Source organism: Centropristis striata, chromosome 5, assembly GCF_030273125.1.
Source record: "Centropristis striata isolate RG_2023a ecotype Rhode Island chromosome 5, C.striata_1.0, whole genome shotgun sequence".
Taxonomy (NCBI): domain Eukaryota; kingdom Metazoa; phylum Chordata; class Actinopteri; order Perciformes; family Serranidae; genus Centropristis; species Centropristis striata.
Window position 1 is genome coordinate 28,049,786 of NC_081521.1, and position 21,103 is coordinate 28,070,888.

Genomic DNA, 21,103 nt, shown 5'->3' on the forward strand with positions numbered 1-21,103 from the left:
CACAGAAATCTTAGATTCAAATGTGCTCTGAGCAAAGTAGATTAGGTTTGTTACAAATCAAAAGCCATAAAGGGAATTACTATTACTGCTATTACTATTATAAACTCCAGTGCAAAGCAGACTTATCAGTATAAGGAGCTAAAACACACAATGTATTGTATGTCAGCCACTGCCAGGTACAAGCTAACAAACTAACTGCTAACTACACTTACCGTTCTGACACACCTGCCAGTTGCTGATTTTAATATGGAGGTTCAAACATAATATGACTGGATCTCTTCAATGCTTTCTCTGATGGAGAAAATAGATGAGACATGAAACTACGTCTGATTGCGAGCCGGGCAGGGAACTCTGCACTGCTCTTTCACTGACTAACCCAACATAGCAGAGGTGGTTGGCGAGCCAGATGTCAGATCCATAATTTTCCATTGATAGACTAGATATGTTTTCAAAGGGTTTCCAGGTTGTTATTTTTTCCTTTTCCATGTGGGAAAACCATGTTTAAAACAATCTTAATTATGGCAGAGTATATTTTAAGCATGCCTAGACTTCAAACGTTAGAGCGTTAAAAATAATTGTGAGTGATTCCCCCTAAAAAGTCTGCAGAAAGCCATGCAATGAAAGAAAGCCCTGATATCAGTCCTTGCATGCCATTTATGTTATTTAAACAAACACCAGGTTGGTCTGCACTACAACTGATCCGTCACATAAATACTGCAGCCTCTTTATTAGATCTCACAACAGAAAGGTGATGGCAACAACCAACACAATGATTTTCACTTCCTCTAGAGTTTCAACCTTTTTACACTTGTGGAGAGGTTTCTGACTGTGGCAGTAGAGGACGGCCATGAGGTCACACTGTGTGGATATGATGGTCTGCCAGTGAGATCATAAAGTATTTGGAACAGATTTTGGCCCGAACTCAACTTAACTTATAGGAAAGCTCTGAAACTGGAAATGGCTAATCCTCTTGGGAGCATGAATGTGCTCAATAAATTTCCTTGCAACCCGTCCATTAGATTTTTTTTGTACAAGTGGAAATTCTGGACGGATTTTGTCACATGGGGAATGGAGTCAGATAAAACTTCCAGATTCATCCAGTCGACTCTGGAGACATGAATATTCACAGACGATTTTACGTGAATCAGTCCATGACATTTTCAGCTCAGTTTGTCACTGACTGAAGTGTCACATAAGGGACATTCTGATCAGACAGTAGCATTAGAGGTGAGATATGAAGGTTGACAAAATTATGAAATTCATCCTCTAGGGATCACAAATATCCACAGTAAATATCTGAACCAAATGTGACCCAAACATTCAGACCATATTGCTGACTTGTCTCGCTATTAAATTATGTCAAGCTATTAAACACTAGTTTGACATGGTGTAAACTAAAGTATGACGGTAAGTGAGCAGGTTTTCAATTCCAATGTGGGTGTTCAGTATGTGTATATCATATTTAACCATATGTAATTAGTGCATGTATGAACACATTTGTGTTGATTTGCATGGATCAAGTCCTGAGGGCTATTTAATGCAGCAAACTTCAAAGCACATACAGCAGGTCTGCAGGGGTTTCACTAGTCGGATTGAAGACAACTTTTATATTCTAGTATACAGAGTGCTCCATCATCATCATGCTCTCTCGTGAATTTTTAAATAAAACTTCTCAAAGGCTGCTTTTTAAAAAGCTGTATATGCTGTTTAGAGCTGAACTGCCTTCGGGAAGAAAACATGGCAATTCCACTTCTCACTAAAGAGAGTGGAATTATTAGAATAAAGGTGCTCTCTAAATGTCTAATGACACATGGCCAGTGTTGTTTGAGTGTAAAGTACAGGGGAACTAATACAATTATGAAGACTCATAATGTTTTCTACAAACCCACACAGGATCATTTTTTTACCAACATTTCAGGTGTGTTTACTTTTATAGTCACCTCCAAGTAATGCTGGATCAGTGCTTTCAAACCTTTGAGTCAGGACCTTTCAAGGGGTTTAAACATAAATTGAATATAAGAATGTAAGGAACTAAAATATGGGATAGGATAAAACAGCTAAAAACAGAAGAAAAAGTATATGTATTTACCCAAACTAAAAACCATCTGAATGGGAGGAACCAAAGGTTTTGCTAAAAAGGATTTTTTTTTGTCCTTTTTTAAAAGTGTCTATAGTGGAGTAAAGACTTCCATCGAGGCTGCAATGAACTGAAATTCTCCTTTCAGAAGTTGGTGATGATATGTCCGCTTTATTAGTTAGGCTTTGGGAGTTTTACTCCCCTATGATGATGTAAAAGCTCATTGCAAGGAATCGACATGCTGTTGATACTTCTGACTCTTCACCTTCCCTCCACAGGTTACATTAAAAGCAGAAGACGGCAAGCCGATGGCCATCTGCCAGGTGCACGTTGAGCCGACACCTCACGTTGTCGACCAGACATTCCGGCTTTACCATCCCGAGCTCTGCTTCCTCAAGAAAGCCATCCGCCTGCCGCCCTGGCACGACCCTACAGGTAGCACAGGTTCCCGTCAGCCTGTTCCTTGTCCAACTGTCACCACCTCAGTTTTGTATAAGATTTATTGCTTCTTATTTATTTGCATATTATAGAACTTTTAGCACTGGTTTCATGTTTAGTGAATACATCTTCAGTAGGTGCACTGACTTACTCTACAGAAGGAGCATAAACACGTATATATGTGCACAAACACAAAAACTTATTCACAGTATACAAGGTGGATGGGGATGAATAATGTATTCCACCTTCACTTTATTGTGTTTTTACTAAAATATCAACAAAAACAATCTAACAATATAATACCATTTCTGTCACAAAAAAGGGTAATAACAACAGGGAGACATCTGGAAATAGAGCAGGAAATGAAAAGCAAGAAAAAATGAAATGAAGAAAATAGCACAGCGTGTACAGCACATATGCATATTAATGTGTATATATGCATGTATGCATAAAATATATCCCATTAGACTTGTCCGTTAGATGTTTAAAACTGATATAATTTATAACTGCTTCAAACTGCTTAATTACACTGTCTAGTTCAGATCTTTGCTGTCTGTTTATTAACCTTTTATTCTCTCTAAACCAGTTGGAGACCTAGATGTCACGACTCACATTTCCGTTCGCTGCAGTGACCCGAACATCATATGTCAGACGAGGATGCTGGTGAGAGAATTACATGATATTTTCCTAACTTTCTCAGTCCCTGCTTCAATAACCCATACTTATATTAGCAGTGGATTAATTGCTAAATCAATAACTTCATCACCATTTCCTGTTCAATGGTAGAAATTACTTCATTCTCGCTCATCTGTCATGACTACTAGTTGTTATGATGCACAAAAGGCCAGCCCATACAGCATGCCATGCACCTTTAAAGTGTTAATGTGAGGTCTCTTTTATTTCTGCCTCCACCTTTCCATTTTTAAAATCTTTCTGCCTTTGACTCTGTTTCTGTCTAGGTGCCAGGGGAGCCTCAGGATGTGTACTTGAAAGTGCCTGGAAGTCCCAGTCCACACATAAAGATGTTCTTTGTGATGGTTTTTACGTATGTATTATTTACTGTGCAGTCACACCGTACACACCGAACACAAGCGCACACATACACAGCTTAGCCTGAAGAAGCATTCTATTTTGGACTAATTAAATTGTTCACGCAGGTTTGAATTAATGAACTAATCAGATGGAGGTTTGGTGGTCTGACTGCCTGAAGTTACAGAACCCATCCTGTCTAGTCTTCCATATCTCCATCAGAGCTCAGACCAGTATTATGTGAGGCTTTTTTAATTGGTAGGGACATTTTTTGCTTCTTATTAAAACTCAGCGATTTGGCATTCAACTCCGATATGATGGCTATAAAAAAGGTTTTGACTGGTTTTATATTTCCTGCAAAATTAATCTGCATTAGATACACTGCAGAGATTTCTAGTAAACTAACACTTTGGTGTTAAGATTCAGTGTGTCTCAGCAAAGCACATTGCATTCTCTTCCTCATAAACCATTTGCAAAGCAAATTCTTCAATCTGCCAATTAGTCAGCAAAGTGTGTACGGCATCATCTGCACATACAAGTGCATCCTCATGGCAGTGTAAGAAAAACAAACACAACAACAGCTAATGGTCAGAAAGTCCCCAGGGAACCATTAATTTGTTTCTAATGAGAGATTTTAATTGAATTCTTCCTTTGCAAGAAATGGACACAATAACAAGAACATAAGTAACACTTTATTTTCAACACAGTGCAAATAGCAAACTGCACACTGAGGTTTTTCTTGGTGTCAATTAGTGTGTGGTATGTAAGACGATTAGACACAAAGTTATTCATGCATGTGCACCGTGTGAGCTGAACATGAATTAAAGTAATAATAGAGGACTCAAATGTAGCGTTTGACCTTAGCCCCTTTCTATAAGACATAGCAACAAGATTAGCTAATAATGGAGGAGCATTTACAGTTGATATTTTATATCAAATCAAATCATCCAGACCAACTGGAGTTGTAAGGTCCCTGGGGGCCTAGGCCAGTTGTGTGTTTCCATCACTGATAATCCAGATTTGTTTCAAGAAAATAGTAAAGCATTACAGGAAACACTGATTCTTTATCAGATAAGATTACATTAGATGGGGAAATTCACTTGTCACAGTTGCAAAAATAGAAGCAAAAAGTGTGAATATATATAAAATATGTAAAAATATAAATACAGATCACGATTAGATGAAAGCTATAGTAAGTAGTGTAATAATAAGTGCTAACAAAGGTGTAGTGGTGATCTGAACAGAAACTACAACATCATCAGGTGGTGCAGGTATTGTAGAGTCTGACAGGGATAAAGGACCTGTGGATCCTCTCCTTCTTACACCGTAGGTGTAACAGTCTGCTGCTGAAGGAGCAGGAGGTTTATCAATAACCTAATTTATTCCTGATCAGATAAGAAAGTACACCTCCACAGATTTTCAGCATCAACACAGCAATTTTGGCACGGCAGTTACAATGTGTCAAAATGCTGAAAATATAACTTATACAAAGCTTCAATCCAACACTAGTGATGTGGTGACTAGGTGTGTCTCTGCCTTCAGAAACCTTAAATTCTTGAATTTCGGTTCCAAATGTCCCCAAATGCTCCTTGAGTGCTTTTGTCACAGAGCAGGGGCTGAGGAGGTGACTACATCACCTCCCACTCACAGCTCCCTCATTCAGCCAGGGCCAACTGAGACTGAATTCCCTTCTTCTGATGATGATGATGATGATGGTGACGATGATGATGATGTTGCTGCTTTTTAAAATGCTTTCACATTAGCCCTCCTCATCCCCGACCTCATGCGGATCCTGCTGCGTCTCCAGGGGGCGTCATCGTAATTGTTCCTGATGATGTTTTTCTCTGTAGTGATAAGTGGATGGCGGCGCCCTCCCAGATCTGGCAGATTTACGTGCATTTCCTGGAGCGGGTGGATGTCAGCTGTGTGACTGGCCAGCGGAGCTGTCAATCACTGGTGCTCAGGGGGAAGCAGACTGTTCGCAAGGTCAAATGTTTCTCATCGCACCCCCAGGAGATCGAGGTACACATCTTCACAATCTTCACACTTATGGGGTTAGTTTGGATTTCTTCTAGTGCAGTTCTATGAAGTACTTATCTATAATCAGTGTATTATCTAAAGTGGATGGCAGTAGGGAATAGTTCAGTAGTAGATTGTTTTTGTTACTGTGTTACCTAACTGAATCCAAACAAACCCTTTAAAAGACCAAAGTCACACAATAACACAAACAAACAAAGCGATTGAGGCAGTGGTAGACCAGCAACTCACATTTGTGTTTTTGTCAGTGGAGTATTATAATTATAATTATGTTCAATTGCATCAATATTTTTTTAGGTCATCCTTTTTGTAGGTGGCAGAATCCCCCGTCCATGGATAAGTACCTCAAACAGCCTCACTTCAAAACTATCCTTTTAACACTGAACCAACTTTTCTTTTAGATAATTATACAGTAACCTCAATATGCTGTCCATTGATTTTGGTGCCAGTTTATATTCTACCATGCAGCAGCAATTCTTGGCATTTTTCTAAAGAAAATAGAGCAAATACTGCACTCTACAATGAAAGAAACAACTCTGTTTTGTTGTCTTATACACCAAGTACAAAGCAGAATGGCAGCTCACATTCACTAACTCAATCAAGACATATTTGTTAACAGAAATAAACTGTCAGCAGTGTGGAGAGTAGAGGTCTTCATGGTACTATGGTTTCTTCTAACTGAGACCAAACCTGGTACTTGAGTTGTGGCAAGTCCAAATTCAGAGTTGGAGCGAGTCTTGTTGTATTGTATTGTAAGTCTGTATCAATGTGTCTAATACGCATGTAGATCCAAGCATACGGCTCTAACCATGTGCCTCATAACCACTGCAGTGGAAAATGTTTTTGGAGACAGCTGGAGAGTGTGGAGTGTGAATTGCATGAGAAACGGCATGTATCGCTGCTCTTTTGGAATCTAGCTGCTTGTTAATTGGTGGAGCATCAAACTGTTGCCAGTGTTGTTATGTCTTCTCTGTATTTGGATCAGGTCTAATTATTTTTGGGTCTATTCAGATTGAGTCTGATCGTCCTGTGGTTCCTTGTGGATGGGATCTTTTTATTACCTCTGCTATAGAAGTTATGTTTGTTAATCAAACCATGTATTATTAGTATTATTATTATTATTGTTATTATTATATCCATCCATCCATTTTCATCTGCTTTTCTGGGGCCGGGTTGTGTGGGCAGCAGGCTAAGCAAGACACTCCAGACACGTCTGTCTGTCTGTCTGTCTGTCTGTCTGTCTGTCTGTCTGTCTGATAGCAGGATTAGGGAACAATTACTTGAATGATGTAGCATGGGCCAAGGACAAAAAATTACAATTTGTAAAGAATCTGAATCATTTCCCTTAAATGGCAGCTGCAATCTTGTGAAATAACAATCATTCGAGATTCTCTGGATCATGAGCCCATGGAAATCCTCCTGGTCAGGCTTTATGTAGTGCCAGTGGTTTGGACCAATCAGCATCCAGTAAGGAGATACTGGCAGCTACGGGTATGATTTCTTAATAACACAGACAGGTTAATGTTTAATCACAACAACAATGGCGACCATGAAGTAGACGATGATAGACAGATGGTTCGTTCGATCACCATTTCTTTGAAGTGCCATTTTCCGAAGTTTCCAATGATGGTTTCAGGTTGCAATTATGTGAATTATTTCACTTATTGCAAGGTAGGGCCTGGCCTCGATAAAGATATGTGCTCTTTGAATGCCCTTGTAGTTTAAAGTATATTTACATACTAAAGATGAAAACCTCTAGCAGACAGTTTTTTTCTTAATTTGGACAAATCACAGTTGAAATATTCGGGATGCAACATGCAGAAAAAACAAAAAAGGAAAAATCAAAACTGCTCAAATCATACCTCGAATCTAACGAGAAGTTGAGCGCTTTGTTCCTGACATTTTTTTTTTCTGTCTTGGCAATATACAAGCCGAATATCCAGAAATGATTTCATGCAAAGTTGCAGCAGGAAACAATGGAACAGCAAAAGTCTCTTTTGTAATAAGCCCAGGTTAGGATTCAAGTCATTATCAAGAATGTACAAATGCGGATTGACAGCATAATGGATCGTTTTGTGTTATTTCATTTCCTTTTATGAGGTTCTCCCATTACTTCCTACAGTCATATAGGATCATGTTGGGACACAATTTGACACGATCTGAAAAAATTAGCAATGGTCATATGCTCCCTGAACATATGAAAATATGTTCCAGGAGTGTCAGATTGCCCTCTATTTTAAGATGGATCATTTCTTATTCATAACTGGGTGGAAGAGGGGAGAGAGTCTGACAGAGCTTCTCAGTCAGAGCTGCAGTAAAAGGGCATTGCATATTATTCACTCATATTACAAAAAAACAAAGTGATGGACTGTCACAGTCAATGTGGGCTGGTGCATATACAGTACGACCCAAACGTGTTTTCCCTGAAGAAATAGGGTACTGGCTGAAAGAGCGACAGATGTTTTTTTAAAAAAGATTTCACCGTATGCATCAGCGCCCGCTTTGATCTGACTCTCGGCAGGTTAGCTCACTGTGGAATGCATCGGAGGAGTCTTATAAAACCGGATAAAGCTCACCGCCAGAGAATAGCTTTGCTTTTCTCAACAGATTGAAAAGGAGCCACACAGTAAATCTCATTCTCACATCCTTATGTCTCTCTGTCACTTTTCTGCCTCTACTTTCTCTCATTTCATTGTCTGTCCCCTTTCTTTACCTTTTTCACCGAACCTCATTCGCCCTTTCTCCCTCCCACTCTCTCCTGTAATCCGAACACCTCTTTTATTTTCTTGTGATGCTGTTAACCACCTTTTCCCATTAATTCTGTCCTTTTCTAGACCCGTTTTTTTATACCTCTTCTTATAAAATGTCTTTTTTCTCTTCCATACTGTGTCATACTCTTTCTGTCACTTGGTCAATGCCTCTATTCCTCTTCATTAATACACTCCTTTTCACCCTCACAACCCACCCAATCAACATCTCCACACCATACTGCCAAACTCATGATCATCATTCTTACCTCTGCTGTAGGTGGACCCTGAGGGAGTGTTCGTTTTGCCACCCGCAGCGGTGCAGGAGCTCCAGCTGAGGTTGCAGCCATGGCGAGCAGGGAGCCGCTTCTTGTATGTGAATGCGGTGGATGTGGAGAACCGACGGCTCATCACGGCGTGGCTGCTCTGTCTTAACGTCCATCGCCCTGTACTGTCCAAGGTGTGACTTTTCTTTTTTGTCTTTACTACTTAAATGTATATGTATGTTTATATATCGGGGCGGCTGTGGCTCAGTTGGTAGAGTGGATTGCCCACCGATCGGAGGGTTGGTGGTTCAGTCCCTGACCATGGCAGCCTACATGTCGAAGTAAGATACTGAACCCCAAATCTCCCGATGCTGCGTTCATCGGTGTGAGAATGAGTTCCCAATGGTGGCAGGTGGCACCATTTAGGGTAGCCTCTGCCACCAGTATGAATGTGTGTGTGAACGGGTGAATGAGCGCAGTCTGTAGTGTAAATCGCTATATAAGTGCAGGTCCATTTACCATTTATAGCCCCTTTCATTGTTCTTTCATGTCGGGACATTTATGGCTCTGTAACGTCTCGCCTGCACTATGATCGCACCCAGAGCGAATGTCGGGACCAAATGATCTCACCAATTTTCCGCCTCCAGAGGTATCACAGAGGCGGAAAATTGGTGGTGACCGGCTATGAACGGGCCATCACGGCAAGACGAAATATTATACTAACAGGCCGCCCACTTGGTCCGACAATCATTGAATCACTGTTCAGCTGCACAACAACTGGGCCGCCGTCGCTAACTGTGCACAGCGTCCGCCGCTTATTTTAAACAAACCAGCATGCTAACTGTACATATGGTGGCGGTGCTTGTTGTAAATAAATGGAGGTCGCTAATGAACACATGCTGATGCAGCACATACATACTGTACAGTTACAGAGCTAACTGTGCAGCCTATTAGCACTGTGCTACTGGGCAGCACTGCTGCTGCTCTGTCGCACGTCACTATCGTCTCCTCCACCTCGTTCCGCAACGCCAGACTGCACTATGAAAGGCCATGAATGTCACGCCTTCGCGGGATCACTATGAACGGCCTAAGGCGAAAAGCCAACACAGATCGTTCCAGCAATATAGCGGGACATTTGCGGGACCACATTATGAAAGGGGCTGTCTCCATGTTCAGTGAGCACTTGCATTCCTCTTCTCATAGTTCAAACATCTCGGCCATCATTCTCCGGGTTGGCGCTCAATTCCTTTTTAGCAACAGGTTTCACAGACCTGCTGCTGCAGCCTCTCCCTTCTGCTCCAAACGATGTGGTTGACACTTAAAAGTAGTTTTCTTTTAAAGTAAAGCCCACTCCCATATGACTTTTTACATATTTCTACAGAAGCAAGTGAAGAGATTTTCTTGTAACTTAACTAAAAGCATGCCAGGATAGTGTTTCTATGTTCTTTAAATCTTTATTTTTGCATCTATGAAACAGGTGGTAAAAAATGTCAGGTCATGTTTTTACTCAGAAGAATAACCCTGGCTTTTTCCCCCATGTTCACAGACGGGAGAAAAAACAAATAAAAAAGGAACTAGGAGACATTATCCTGGCAAAACCTAATTCTGCCTGTTCTTGAGTCATGAAACAGGAGAGAAAACATTGTAGATCAGACAAATGGATCATCTGAATTTTTGCCATTCAGGGCTTCTGTAGATTAAGTAAATTCCAAATAATCCCTTATTGTGTTGTATATATAAAAGTGTGTGCCCTTGCAAAAAACTGTAGAAAGTACAGGTGGGGGAAAAAATCGATACAGCATAGTATCACTGTATTTTGCGTGGCAATATTATATTGATTCATGGCCGCCAAGTATTTATATTTAGCGTTCCGAAGGTCGGTGGGTGATATGTCTGTATTTTTCCTGGGTATTTTTCGGAGGCTGTATCAGGCTCACTTTTAGGAATATACTGGAGATACTGGTATCATATGAAACTAGAAGATCTAAGGAATCATGTGCGTCAAGATATCGTGCCGGGAAGTTGTCGAAAAAAGTTAGGCTTTTTTATGTTTCATTCAATAAAAGTGAAGCTTAAAGTTGAGGAAATTTTGAGAAAATGCAGCAGTCATCCATACATGTTAGATATCAGTTCAATTCAGTTTGACTCAATGCTTTGTTGGTGAGTCTGTGGGTTTGACTCTCATTGTGGAGAAATAAAAAGACTGAAGTGAGATGAATAGACTGAGAATTTTCTCTTATTTGACAAAACAATTCTTGATTTGATTTCATTTTGTGGACACACAATTTTTGTTGCAGTTAAACAGCTGAATCGCAATATATTGTATCACGATACTCACCATATCGCAAAAGGCTTAAAATCATATCAATCATATCTTGACTCAAGTATCGGGAGAAAAACATATCATGGGGCCTCTGCTGATTCACACCTCTAGCAGAAGGTACTAGATGCTTGGTGATGTAGCTAATGCGTGCCAGGTACCATGTTACGTAGATGCTAACATGCTCCCACTGGCCAAAGTAGCGGGTTGTGTATAGTTAGCAAGCTAGCTAGCTTCAATGCTAATAGGGCAATGTATATCCACAGCTTATTATTATTATATTTATTTAAAACAAGTATTTGTGCCATCTTTTCCTGGCTCATGAATGGAAATATCAATAGCGTGATGTCATTCCCATCTCCGACTTTCAACTTTGAGGTATATGGAAGAAGTGGACAGTTGCATTGTGGGTAATGTCTGCACAAGATTTTACCAATGAAGAAGAGTGCATGAAGTAAAGATGATGATATCTCTTGGTCCCATTGTGAGTCCAACAATGTGACAGCAGTGCAGGGCTTAATCAGCGGAGCACTCTTATGTGGTAATTGCCAACATGATTTTTCGATTAAATTCTTTCTGCGGCTCAATTTTTACACTTCTAAAGAACAGTGATATGATGAACAGCTCCCTTTGAGGTCTGTATAACTCAAAGCCTCGGGTGACACAGAGTCACATTCAGTGCTTATTGAAGCGTCCCAGTGGTTTCCTGGGTCAGCTGGACATTCCCAACCCCTTTATGGCTAGTGTCAAGAAAAGGCTAAGGAGAGCTGATCCCTGGGCAGCACTCAAACCCAGTGCCCTCCATAGCTGCTGTCTACCTTTCTATATTAACTGACCAACCCTTGAAGGTCATGTTCACACTACAGCTAAGTGTCTAAATGAAATGTTTTCCTCCCATTTGTGTTGGATGCGGGTGGTGTTGTTTTCAGTCTAAAACACATAAATTAATCAAATTCTTTTTTAAATCTCAATCACTAACACACGTTTTACAAAAATGTGTCTCCATGTGCAAATTGTACACACATCATTTATTAGTGAAAACACTCTAAAATATCTGATATTAGCAACATATTGGGGCTGTACCCTTTCAGACATGGCCTAATGATTTAGTGACTGTTTATGTGTGTGTCTGCAGGCATTTGAAGTGTGTGTCCCAGTTGGTGGCGGGCGTGGCAGCTCCAGGAAAATCACCTACACCAACCCTTACACCAGCAGCCGCAAATTTCTGCTCCGCTCCGACCATCCGGACCTGCTCCAGTTCAAAGAGGATAAATTCCAGGTGAGATAAGACAAGAAGTCGTGCAGTTCTCTCGCTCTTATTAAGAATAAAATCAATACTTTAATTAACACCTCGACCTAAAGGGAATCTTCCCTCTTGGCAAAATCTTGTCTTTGTTGTTCGGGGAAATTAAGGCCTGCATCATTACAGGTAATTTCATGGCATTAATGGTACCTTATGTTGTCAGCACTCTGTAAATAATGAGCATTAATTACCAATTAATTAGTTGTAATGGTGAGTGTTACAACCCACTGCTAGGAATCCTTTTTGATCAGGTTTATAAATAAATAAATAATTATTAAATACCACAGAGAAAATGAAGTGTGCCTTTTGACAGCTACTACGGTAATAATGTCTACTCAAAACATAAACTACTCCAACAATTCTGATTAAATCTAAACATTCTGACAACAACTAACATTTTCCAGTCATCTAACAATAATCAATAAAGCTCAAACCAGTTGAGATAATGTCATGGAGCTGATTCTGGAGCAGCTTTTTAGCCTGATATGCCAGCACTGTCTTCTAAGTTCCCAGACAGTGAAATTACATTCTCATTTGTGTTTCAAGGGAAACATTTCTCCCACGTTATGGTTGTTTTTGACAAACCACAAATACATTTCTGATCAAAGTCGAAGCAGACCACTGTTCATGACCCATGTTAAACCAAAAATTAGAGCCGACTTATTTCATTTACTTATCCTACGTATGTAAGTTAAAGGCATAATGTGTTAGCCTGGAAACCAGTTGAATCTGCCTTTTCTCCGCTCAAAAACATCACCATATGTCGCGTGTACAGGCAGTGAAAAACAAGCTATTTTTACGTATTTCACAGTCCGCTGTAATGCGTCTGCCGCCATTTTACTGACGTAGTAGTGATTGACGAGCAAGCAAAGTTTGGGTTGGAGGTTGGGGTGGTGGATGGGTGGAACAAACGGGGGACTGTCACCCAGTAGAGCAGGGTGAAAACAAAAATAAATTATTTTTTTCTTAAGGTACGTTGTTAACGTAACTTATGTGAATAACATTTTTAACATAACTTGCGGCAATCACGTGACCCTTACAACTGCTTCACTTCCGGCATTTATGTTAATTTATTTACATTTATCTATAACGCCTTACCAGGATTTTTTTTCCCCCTAAACCTAGGTCAGTGTTTTTTTATAACATAAATCCGCAGGTTTGGTTTTATAACATATATCCACATAAACTGCAGCCTTTTTTACAACCACTAGTGTGCGACCTACTACAATTTTAAGAACACGCCGCTGTACCGCGAGCCATGAAATGTAAGCCACGATACGTACCTACGTGCCGTAATTTGTGGTACTGACCCACAACCTCTTTTGTCATTTAGGTTGGAGAACTTATTGAGAACTTATTCTGCCAAGCTCATGTTTTATTTGCTCTGGGAGATGCGTCTAGTCACTCCGCCGGGGCAATCACATCCGTTTATCTCGTATAAGTCAGGTTTGATAGGATGAGTCATGTACAGTGTGTCTCACAGGAACCCAGCAATTTTCCCCTGCAAATGTGATTGAAAATGCAGTGTCATTGTATGGGAATATAATTTTTTTAAGATATGGTTGGACATGCATGAAATGGATGTGAAGAAACCTCAGAGGTAACAAGTACTGTAATTGTAAATTTTCTGACTATTTTGCCTGAGTTCACTTCATTATATCTCATCTATATGTTAAATTTCTTTTTTTTCAAAGAAGTTACGATTCAGATCAGTTGTGATAATAAGTTGGAATTCCTTACAAGTTCTTGGCCAATATCTAACACTGTTCGGACTTTCACATTATATATTCCTATCATGCAACAGAACAAACTGTATTTATTATCAGTCTTTTCACTGGCTGAAAATCATTTTGTGACGCTTCCCAAGGCTTTTTGTGTGTGTGATTAGGTTGCTTCTGTTAAATAGATTTCACATTCTTCCCTCCTCTCTTCTCAGTGACACCACAAACTTTTCAGTTTGTAAATGTATTGTCTGTTACACAGTAAAAAAAAAACAAATTAGGCTCCAGGCTCCAGCTTTCACGTTGACAATAGTTTTTGACAATGAAATTATTAAATGGTGCACTTAATTTAACAAAAGAGAAAGATAATAAGGAAAATAAGGATAAAACAACCCACAGTAATTAAAATTTGAGAAAAGTACAGCCACAAAGTATGTTATCACATTGATCATAAATGAGCCATACACGTGTTTTCATAAAACTCATAAAACAATGGACAACAAGTTTTTTCATCTTTCACTTACTGTAAATGTGACTTTTGAAGGACAGGTTGCTTAAAGACTCTTATACAATGTCTGCACAGTCTGTATAGTGCACGTAGCAGCAGGCAACATGCAATTGATGTAGTTGCACATGGAAAATGGAGGAAAATAGACTTGAAAAGTAAGCCTGAAATGCCTCTTGTGGAGACATGTTCTTACTGTACATGGACAGTTAAGCAGAGTAATGATAAAGCTGCAGTGCAGCCATGACACAACATATGGATGTGAGGCGTTAAACATTTTAATAATGGATTATTTCAAGTAGGGATGGGAAAAATAAATCAATAATCGGTTAATGGTCGTTAAGAATTTGGTCAATCACGTGGAACTTTTAATCGATCTGTGTATTTTTAAATTTTGTTTGTATCTATGACTGCGTATCAGTTCTCACTGAACTGAAACACGGTCACGATGTTCAGTTCTGCGGCCATACGTCAATAAGCCAATGAGCTGAGAATTAAGTTGGATAAAGCTACAGTTTGCAAACTGAAAGTTGTCATAACAATTATAAAACACACAGAAGTACAAGAGTATTAATTTGAGCAAAACTAACTTACTGTATCGAACCTTGCTAGCATGAATTACTAGGTTTAATTTGATCCAAAACTTATTTAAACTCAAAACAAACTTAAATATGCAAGACTACTGTGAAAACTAACCTCATGCCTCTTCAGGGGCTAAAACATTAAATTCCTTGACGTTATCTTTACAGTATCACCTCACTTGAGTTAGTTTTACGATTGGAGTATGTCTAAAAACATAGTGAATAATATATATAATTGATCATTAACGTTATAGATGCAGGTGCAGATGTTGGCAGATTTCTTCCAAACCGCCCATCCCTAGGCATTACACATTTTAGTAATTGATTATTTCAACAATGTCATACACTGACATTTCCTTCTGTATCTGCCTCAAAATCAGTGTTGGTGCACTTTCAGCTAAAATCATAAATTGGCTATAATGCAGCATCACTGAGTATGCATCACTGTGCAGACTGAACCTGGAGAAAGTTGTGACCGACATGCTGTTTTAGAATAAATGAATGAATGGGGGAGAAAAACCTTTAGTGGTGACTGACTTCACACTGATGATGATTTCTGGCCTCTCATGCTGACTGTTCATTCCTCAGCTGTTAGTCAAATGAATGATGTCCTATTTTGCCTCCAGACTGGAAACAGGAGGAATACAACAAAGTCATTACTTCTGTTGTTTTATTGTTATGTTGTCGAACCTCAGTGCCTCTAATAGCTCATTCACTCACACACAGACATGAGGTACTGGAGTCACTGCCATCATTGGCTCTCATTTGCTGAGCTGTGATGAAATGACAAAACAAATGGAAAGACAACATTTTAAAAGAACAAATAAATGAATGGGACGCAAAAGGGAGTCTGTTTCCACATAAACTATTTAAGAGTCTCGCTGCTGCTGTCCAGAATACACTGCATCAATTAGACAGAAGAAGGTGGGCAAAGTGAAAAACAGCCCATTGTTTTTTCCATCTTGTCAGCGAGGCGCCAGGTGTCTTATAAAGAATTTACCGTGCCCACGGCATTAAGCAAATGTGGAGACACTTTTCTCTTTTTTGACGTGACTACCTCACCGTGATAAAACCAGCTGTCAGGGAGGGAAAGCAGAGAAGAGATCAATACTTCTTTGCTTTTGGGGAAGATTACAGCATAAATCCCCTAAATTGACCCATGTATCCATTGCTGGCTATAACACGGAATACTAGAAGACAGTTGGTCTGATTGAAATACTAGGAAAAATAAAATAAATGGAGAAATAAAGGGCCTTTTGTTCCCTCATGAGAAGAGAATTCAAACATTAAGCATTGTGTGCTTTTATTTAGAGAAAAGAATAATTAAAACTGCACTCTGGATGAAGAAACGGTAATTAAGACATAAAAAACAAAGTGTGATGTCAAGAGGTTGGAACAATTTACAATACAAGCCATTCGGGGATTCTTTTGGTAATAATTCTCTGGTTTCAGACAAATTAGTCAGTGGAAACCTGAAGTGAGGACACAGATACTGTGTTTAATATTGTAACAAAGCCAGTGTTTTTTTCAGTGGTGGTGGCACTTAAAAATGGTAGATTTTCTTCTGCCTAAACAATGGCACCAAATCTGTTGGACTGCTGTTTTAAAGGTATATTTGTTTGAACAAATATAATAATAACAAAAAAATTGCTCATAATAGTTTAATTTAAGAGCTGATATCTAGCCATTTTCCATGGTTTTCTTCATAATCACCAAAATAATTATCAAGAAAACCATATAATATTTTTTCCATGATTGTACACTATACATACATGACACCTATGATAAATCTGAATTTACATTTAAACCTTTGCTAAAATATTTAAACATTTGCAAAAAGAACAAGTCGCTCCAAAATCACTGAAATATCAGAGGTCCCTGATGTGGCCCGTGGTTGTATCCATTTAGTGTTCCTAGCTGAAGAGAAAGGAAGAATTACTCACCCTCACAAAGCATTCAGGTGAATATGAAGGATGTTTGCTTGTTGTGTTGTCTTTACGGTGTTCAGATCAGCGGGGGAGAGAGTTACACCATCGGATTACGGTTCGCCCCTAGCCAGAGTCCAGGTTCAGTGGAGATCCTGGTCTACGTGAACAACCTGGAGGAGAAGACGGAGGAGACGTTCTGTGTGAAAGTCGACTACTCATGATGTTCATTCTTTTAAGCAGAGAGAACAAAGAAGTGTTGACTAATGTGTTTTGAACCGAGTGTGAAATGATCTCAAATGAGCTGTAAGTTTTCTACCTAGTCTTTGTATACGATTTAAGACAGAAATAAACTTTTTTTATGGCATGCATTTTTAAGTCTTTTGTAGGAGGTGGACTGTTCTGTACGGCATGTATGAATGAATGAGATTTTTTGTGCCGGCTCATTGAGCTGAGCTGAAAGGTCACAAGAAGATATTTTCTCTGAAAAGCTTTGAACGCATCCAAGTTCAAGAGGATTTGTTCTTAATTTGTTTAAGATTATTTGTTTGGATCCTGACGTTAAAAAATGTCTGGGTTTTTTTTTTTATCTAAATGCAAAAACACAATTGAATATAACCCCAACCCTAAAGCCATGTTGGTCAGTCACTCAAAGAAGGAGGAGTTGGTGTTGGCCAATCAGAAGTCTGGAAAAAAAAGATATTACATTGAAGGTACTTTTAGTTCTAAAAGGATTGAAATAAATAACTAAAAATATTCAAAAGTAACAAAAAAAACAGTATTTTTTTGTCTGATGTCGAGGCTTAATCCCAATTGTGATCTGTCCTGTTTCGAAATGTCTGGCAAAAGTCTGATGGTTCACCCCCAACTATCCAGGTGAGCCTAGGGTGAAAGCAATAACATTTTATCGACTTTAATTACCCAGCAAACCCACTTGAATGCCACTTGATGGTTGGGTTTTAATCTAAGACAATCCAGGGGTCCGTTCTCTGCATCCCCTCGCCTCCCAAACAACTTATCCTCATCACTGGCATTATTAGAAACTGTGCCGTAATGAGGTATGACTTTTCAGCGACACACACATCTCTTCAGATTGCCCTCATTAACACCAGCACCCTTTTAAACCCTCCATCTTCTCCTTCCTGCTCGCTCCCTGTCTCTCTGCTCTGTGTCTCTCTGTCTGAGTTACATAGAGAGAGAAGGCCATGCACATTGTGTTATGTAACACAGAGTTACACAATCCCCCCTCCACCCCCTCCCTCCTCTCTCTCTCTCCATCTCTCTCTCTCTCTCTCTCTCATTAGAATGCAGGCTGCAAAATAAGCCTCAGCACAGCAGCAGAGGCTAATAAAAAGACGATAGCAACCAAGCCGGCTGCACTTCATCTTTACCTTTTCTAATCTCTTGTCTGAACCGGAAGCCTCGTTGTCTTCTTTATTTAATGTTAATATGTTAACAGCTTACAGAAATACACATTGAAGCACTATTCACTTAATAATAATAATTGTTCTTGTGTTCAAGGAGGTGCTCTGTGCAACTTTGAACCTTCGGCTTAAAAAGGAGGGTTGGGATCTTTTTAACTTGATCTTAATGCATGATATATATATAAATGTGCCATAACTATGACCAAAGAGTTATTGCATGCTGTAATCATTCCTCTGATTCATACTGGCCCTGATGTGATCTTTTTCTAGCATGAATAATGTGTGAGAAATAGGAGACATTCTGCCATTATTTGATGCCATTTTTAACTGTGCCTACCAAGCTCTGATTGTTTCTTAACAAGTCCCCACTCCCATATCATAGCCATAGGGAGGAATCCCACGTAAATTAGCACCCCTTACCGGTGGCGTGAAAAAAACACAACCTCTTAGTTAATAGAAAGGTTAATATTTTAAACACATGGTTACCATTGTGATGCTCGCTTTGAACTTCAGCAGCTCGTCTTCACCATATCTACATGCCTAAATGCATTTAGTTGCTGCCATGTGATTGGCTGATTCAGAATTTGCATTGATGAGCAGTTGCACAGCTGTACCCCATTAAGTGGCCGTAAAGTATATGTTAGTAACATTAGTTACGTAGTTGCACTAGCGATCAAAAGTTTGGGGTTGCCTAGAAAATGTCTGTTGTTTTCCATGAAAACAAACTGTTTTATTCATGAAATGAATTACAAAATGAATCGAAAATATAGTTAAGACATTGACAAGGTTAGAAATAATAATTTTAACCTGTACAAATCTCCAACTTTACCTCTAGATACTCAACTAGCCTGAGGAAGGATCATTTTATTGCTTCTCAAATCAGCACAAAACAGTTTGCAGCTGTGCTAACATAATGCTCAGGTGTTTTAATGATCAATCAGCCTTTCAACACTATAAACGTGGATTAACACAATATGCCACTGGAACACAGGAGTAGATATTTCATAAGAAAATCAGATGTTTCCAGATTTAATAGTCATTTATCACATTAGCAATATCTACACTGTATGTCTGTTATTTTAATTTGAAAAAAAAAAGAATTAGTTAAAAAATAAGGACATTTCTAAGTGACCCCAAACATTTGAGCGGTAGTGTATGTGAGCTTTGTAGTTACGTTATCACCTGACTTCCTCCTTTGATCCCTTCATAATAACTACAACCACTAGAGGTCGCTGCCTCAGCAGTTTTTGGGAGTTGGGGGCAGTTTCTTGTTTCTTGTACTGTCTGCTTGAGTCATTGAACAAATAAGGCATGTGGGCAGTGATTCAAAGATCTGGAACGAGGCTATGCTAAATCTTCATTTTAGCTTTAGCTGAACTTTGGTACTGTGCACATTTTGAAAGTAGCACTTCACAGCCAGAATGGACAGGACAAAAAGATAGTAACAGATAACTCTTTCATTACGAATACATAAAGCATGCCAAGGTTGTATTAAGCTAGACATTATCTAACTGCGAGCTTTCTTTCCCAGTTCTCACAGCCTTTTTCCGGTGCTCAGGTCTCAGATCTCAGATAGGGATGGGTTGTGATTCACTGTAGGCTGATGAGGAATGTGTGTTTCAGTGCAGTTTTAATCCTTGCATTCTGGTGTGAGCAGCAGCCTTCAGTGTGAGCTACATGGTTGTGCTCTCAGCGAGGGGCAGAGCAGCACTGACACCTTATTAGCGGTGCCAGTCCAGTTGTTGTCGGTTCCCCCTGAAGGAGCACAGACACCCGCCACAACAGCTCACAATGTCTGCTCACCTTGTTAGTGTGGTTAGACGGCTCCTGTCTGTCTGACCGGTGGAGAGGCTGCCTTGATATTATGATGGTAGGGTACCTGTTATTGCCCTGACGTGGAGAAAACCCAGCCTACCCGCTGGTGCATGTCTGTGTCTCTGCATGGTGGTGTGTAGGTGCCTGGCCTGAGCCATGTGAGTGGGTGCATGTCTATGAGAGAATAGAGCGACGCAGGTATCACAAGGCTTTATAACTGGAAGAATATGCAACCTAGCAACCAGCCCTCCTCCTCATGTACACTGCTGGCCTGATCTGCACAATACAGTGGAGAGAAGAGAGATTGTGTGTATTATCAACACATTCTCATCCCAACTCATCAGATTCAGCTGCTTTGTCACAACCCCTCAGAGTCTGATACGGATGCACAAAGCACCAGTGTCAGGGACAGCGTGTCAGTTTCCGCTAGTTACATTAGTTGTGGCAAAATAAACTTCTGTGTTAACAGAAAAGGTTTCCTTTAGGCAATAAATGCTTTTGACTACAATTACCAAAGTGATGTGTTGTTCCTAAAATATAGCTAGCTTCAACTCACATAATAATATTGTAAATTGGATGGGAGTTGCAGAATTAAGCAGAATTTCATGAAATAGATCAAATTATCCTTTTTTTGCTCTGCTCTAGGAGCACGATTCTGGCTTCAGGTCAGAGAGGCGTCCAATTAGGGCAATGCAGTGCTCTGTGTATTTTGGTGAAGGTCTACTACTTTTCCAATGCTGTGTATTGGTAACATTGTGTTGTGGGAGAAATTGAGCCAGGTTCAAGATTTTTGCATGTCAACGCTGTGTTTTTGTTCCCAAGTCAAGATTGAATAAGTCACACGTAAAATAATGGAAATTGTTTTGCAGGTCCTGATCTAAGATGGACTGTGTTGCATCCAATAAGGTTAAAAAA

The 21,103-nt window shown here is 39.6% G+C and overlaps 1 protein-coding gene across 1 annotated transcript in view; it reads left to right on the top strand.

Annotated features, from left to right (window-relative positions):
• The window catches only part of nphp4 (nephronophthisis 4), a 206,501-nt gene extending 189,181 nt beyond the window's left edge, over nt 1–17,320 (top strand). The window contains exons 23-29 of the mRNA XM_059333949.1: nt 2,356–2,512; nt 3,102–3,178; nt 3,475–3,560; nt 5,395–5,566; nt 8,609–8,788; nt 12,050–12,193; nt 17,033–17,320. Coding sequence (XP_059189932.1) covers nt 2,356–2,512; nt 3,102–3,178; nt 3,475–3,560; nt 5,395–5,566; nt 8,609–8,788; nt 12,050–12,193; nt 17,033–17,173 — 957 coding nt within the window. The 3' untranslated portion in view covers nt 17,174–17,320. The remainder of the gene's footprint in view (nt 1–2,355; nt 2,513–3,101; nt 3,179–3,474; nt 3,561–5,394; nt 5,567–8,608; nt 8,789–12,049; nt 12,194–17,032) is intronic.
• Nucleotides 17,321–21,103: the final 3,783 nt, after the last annotated feature.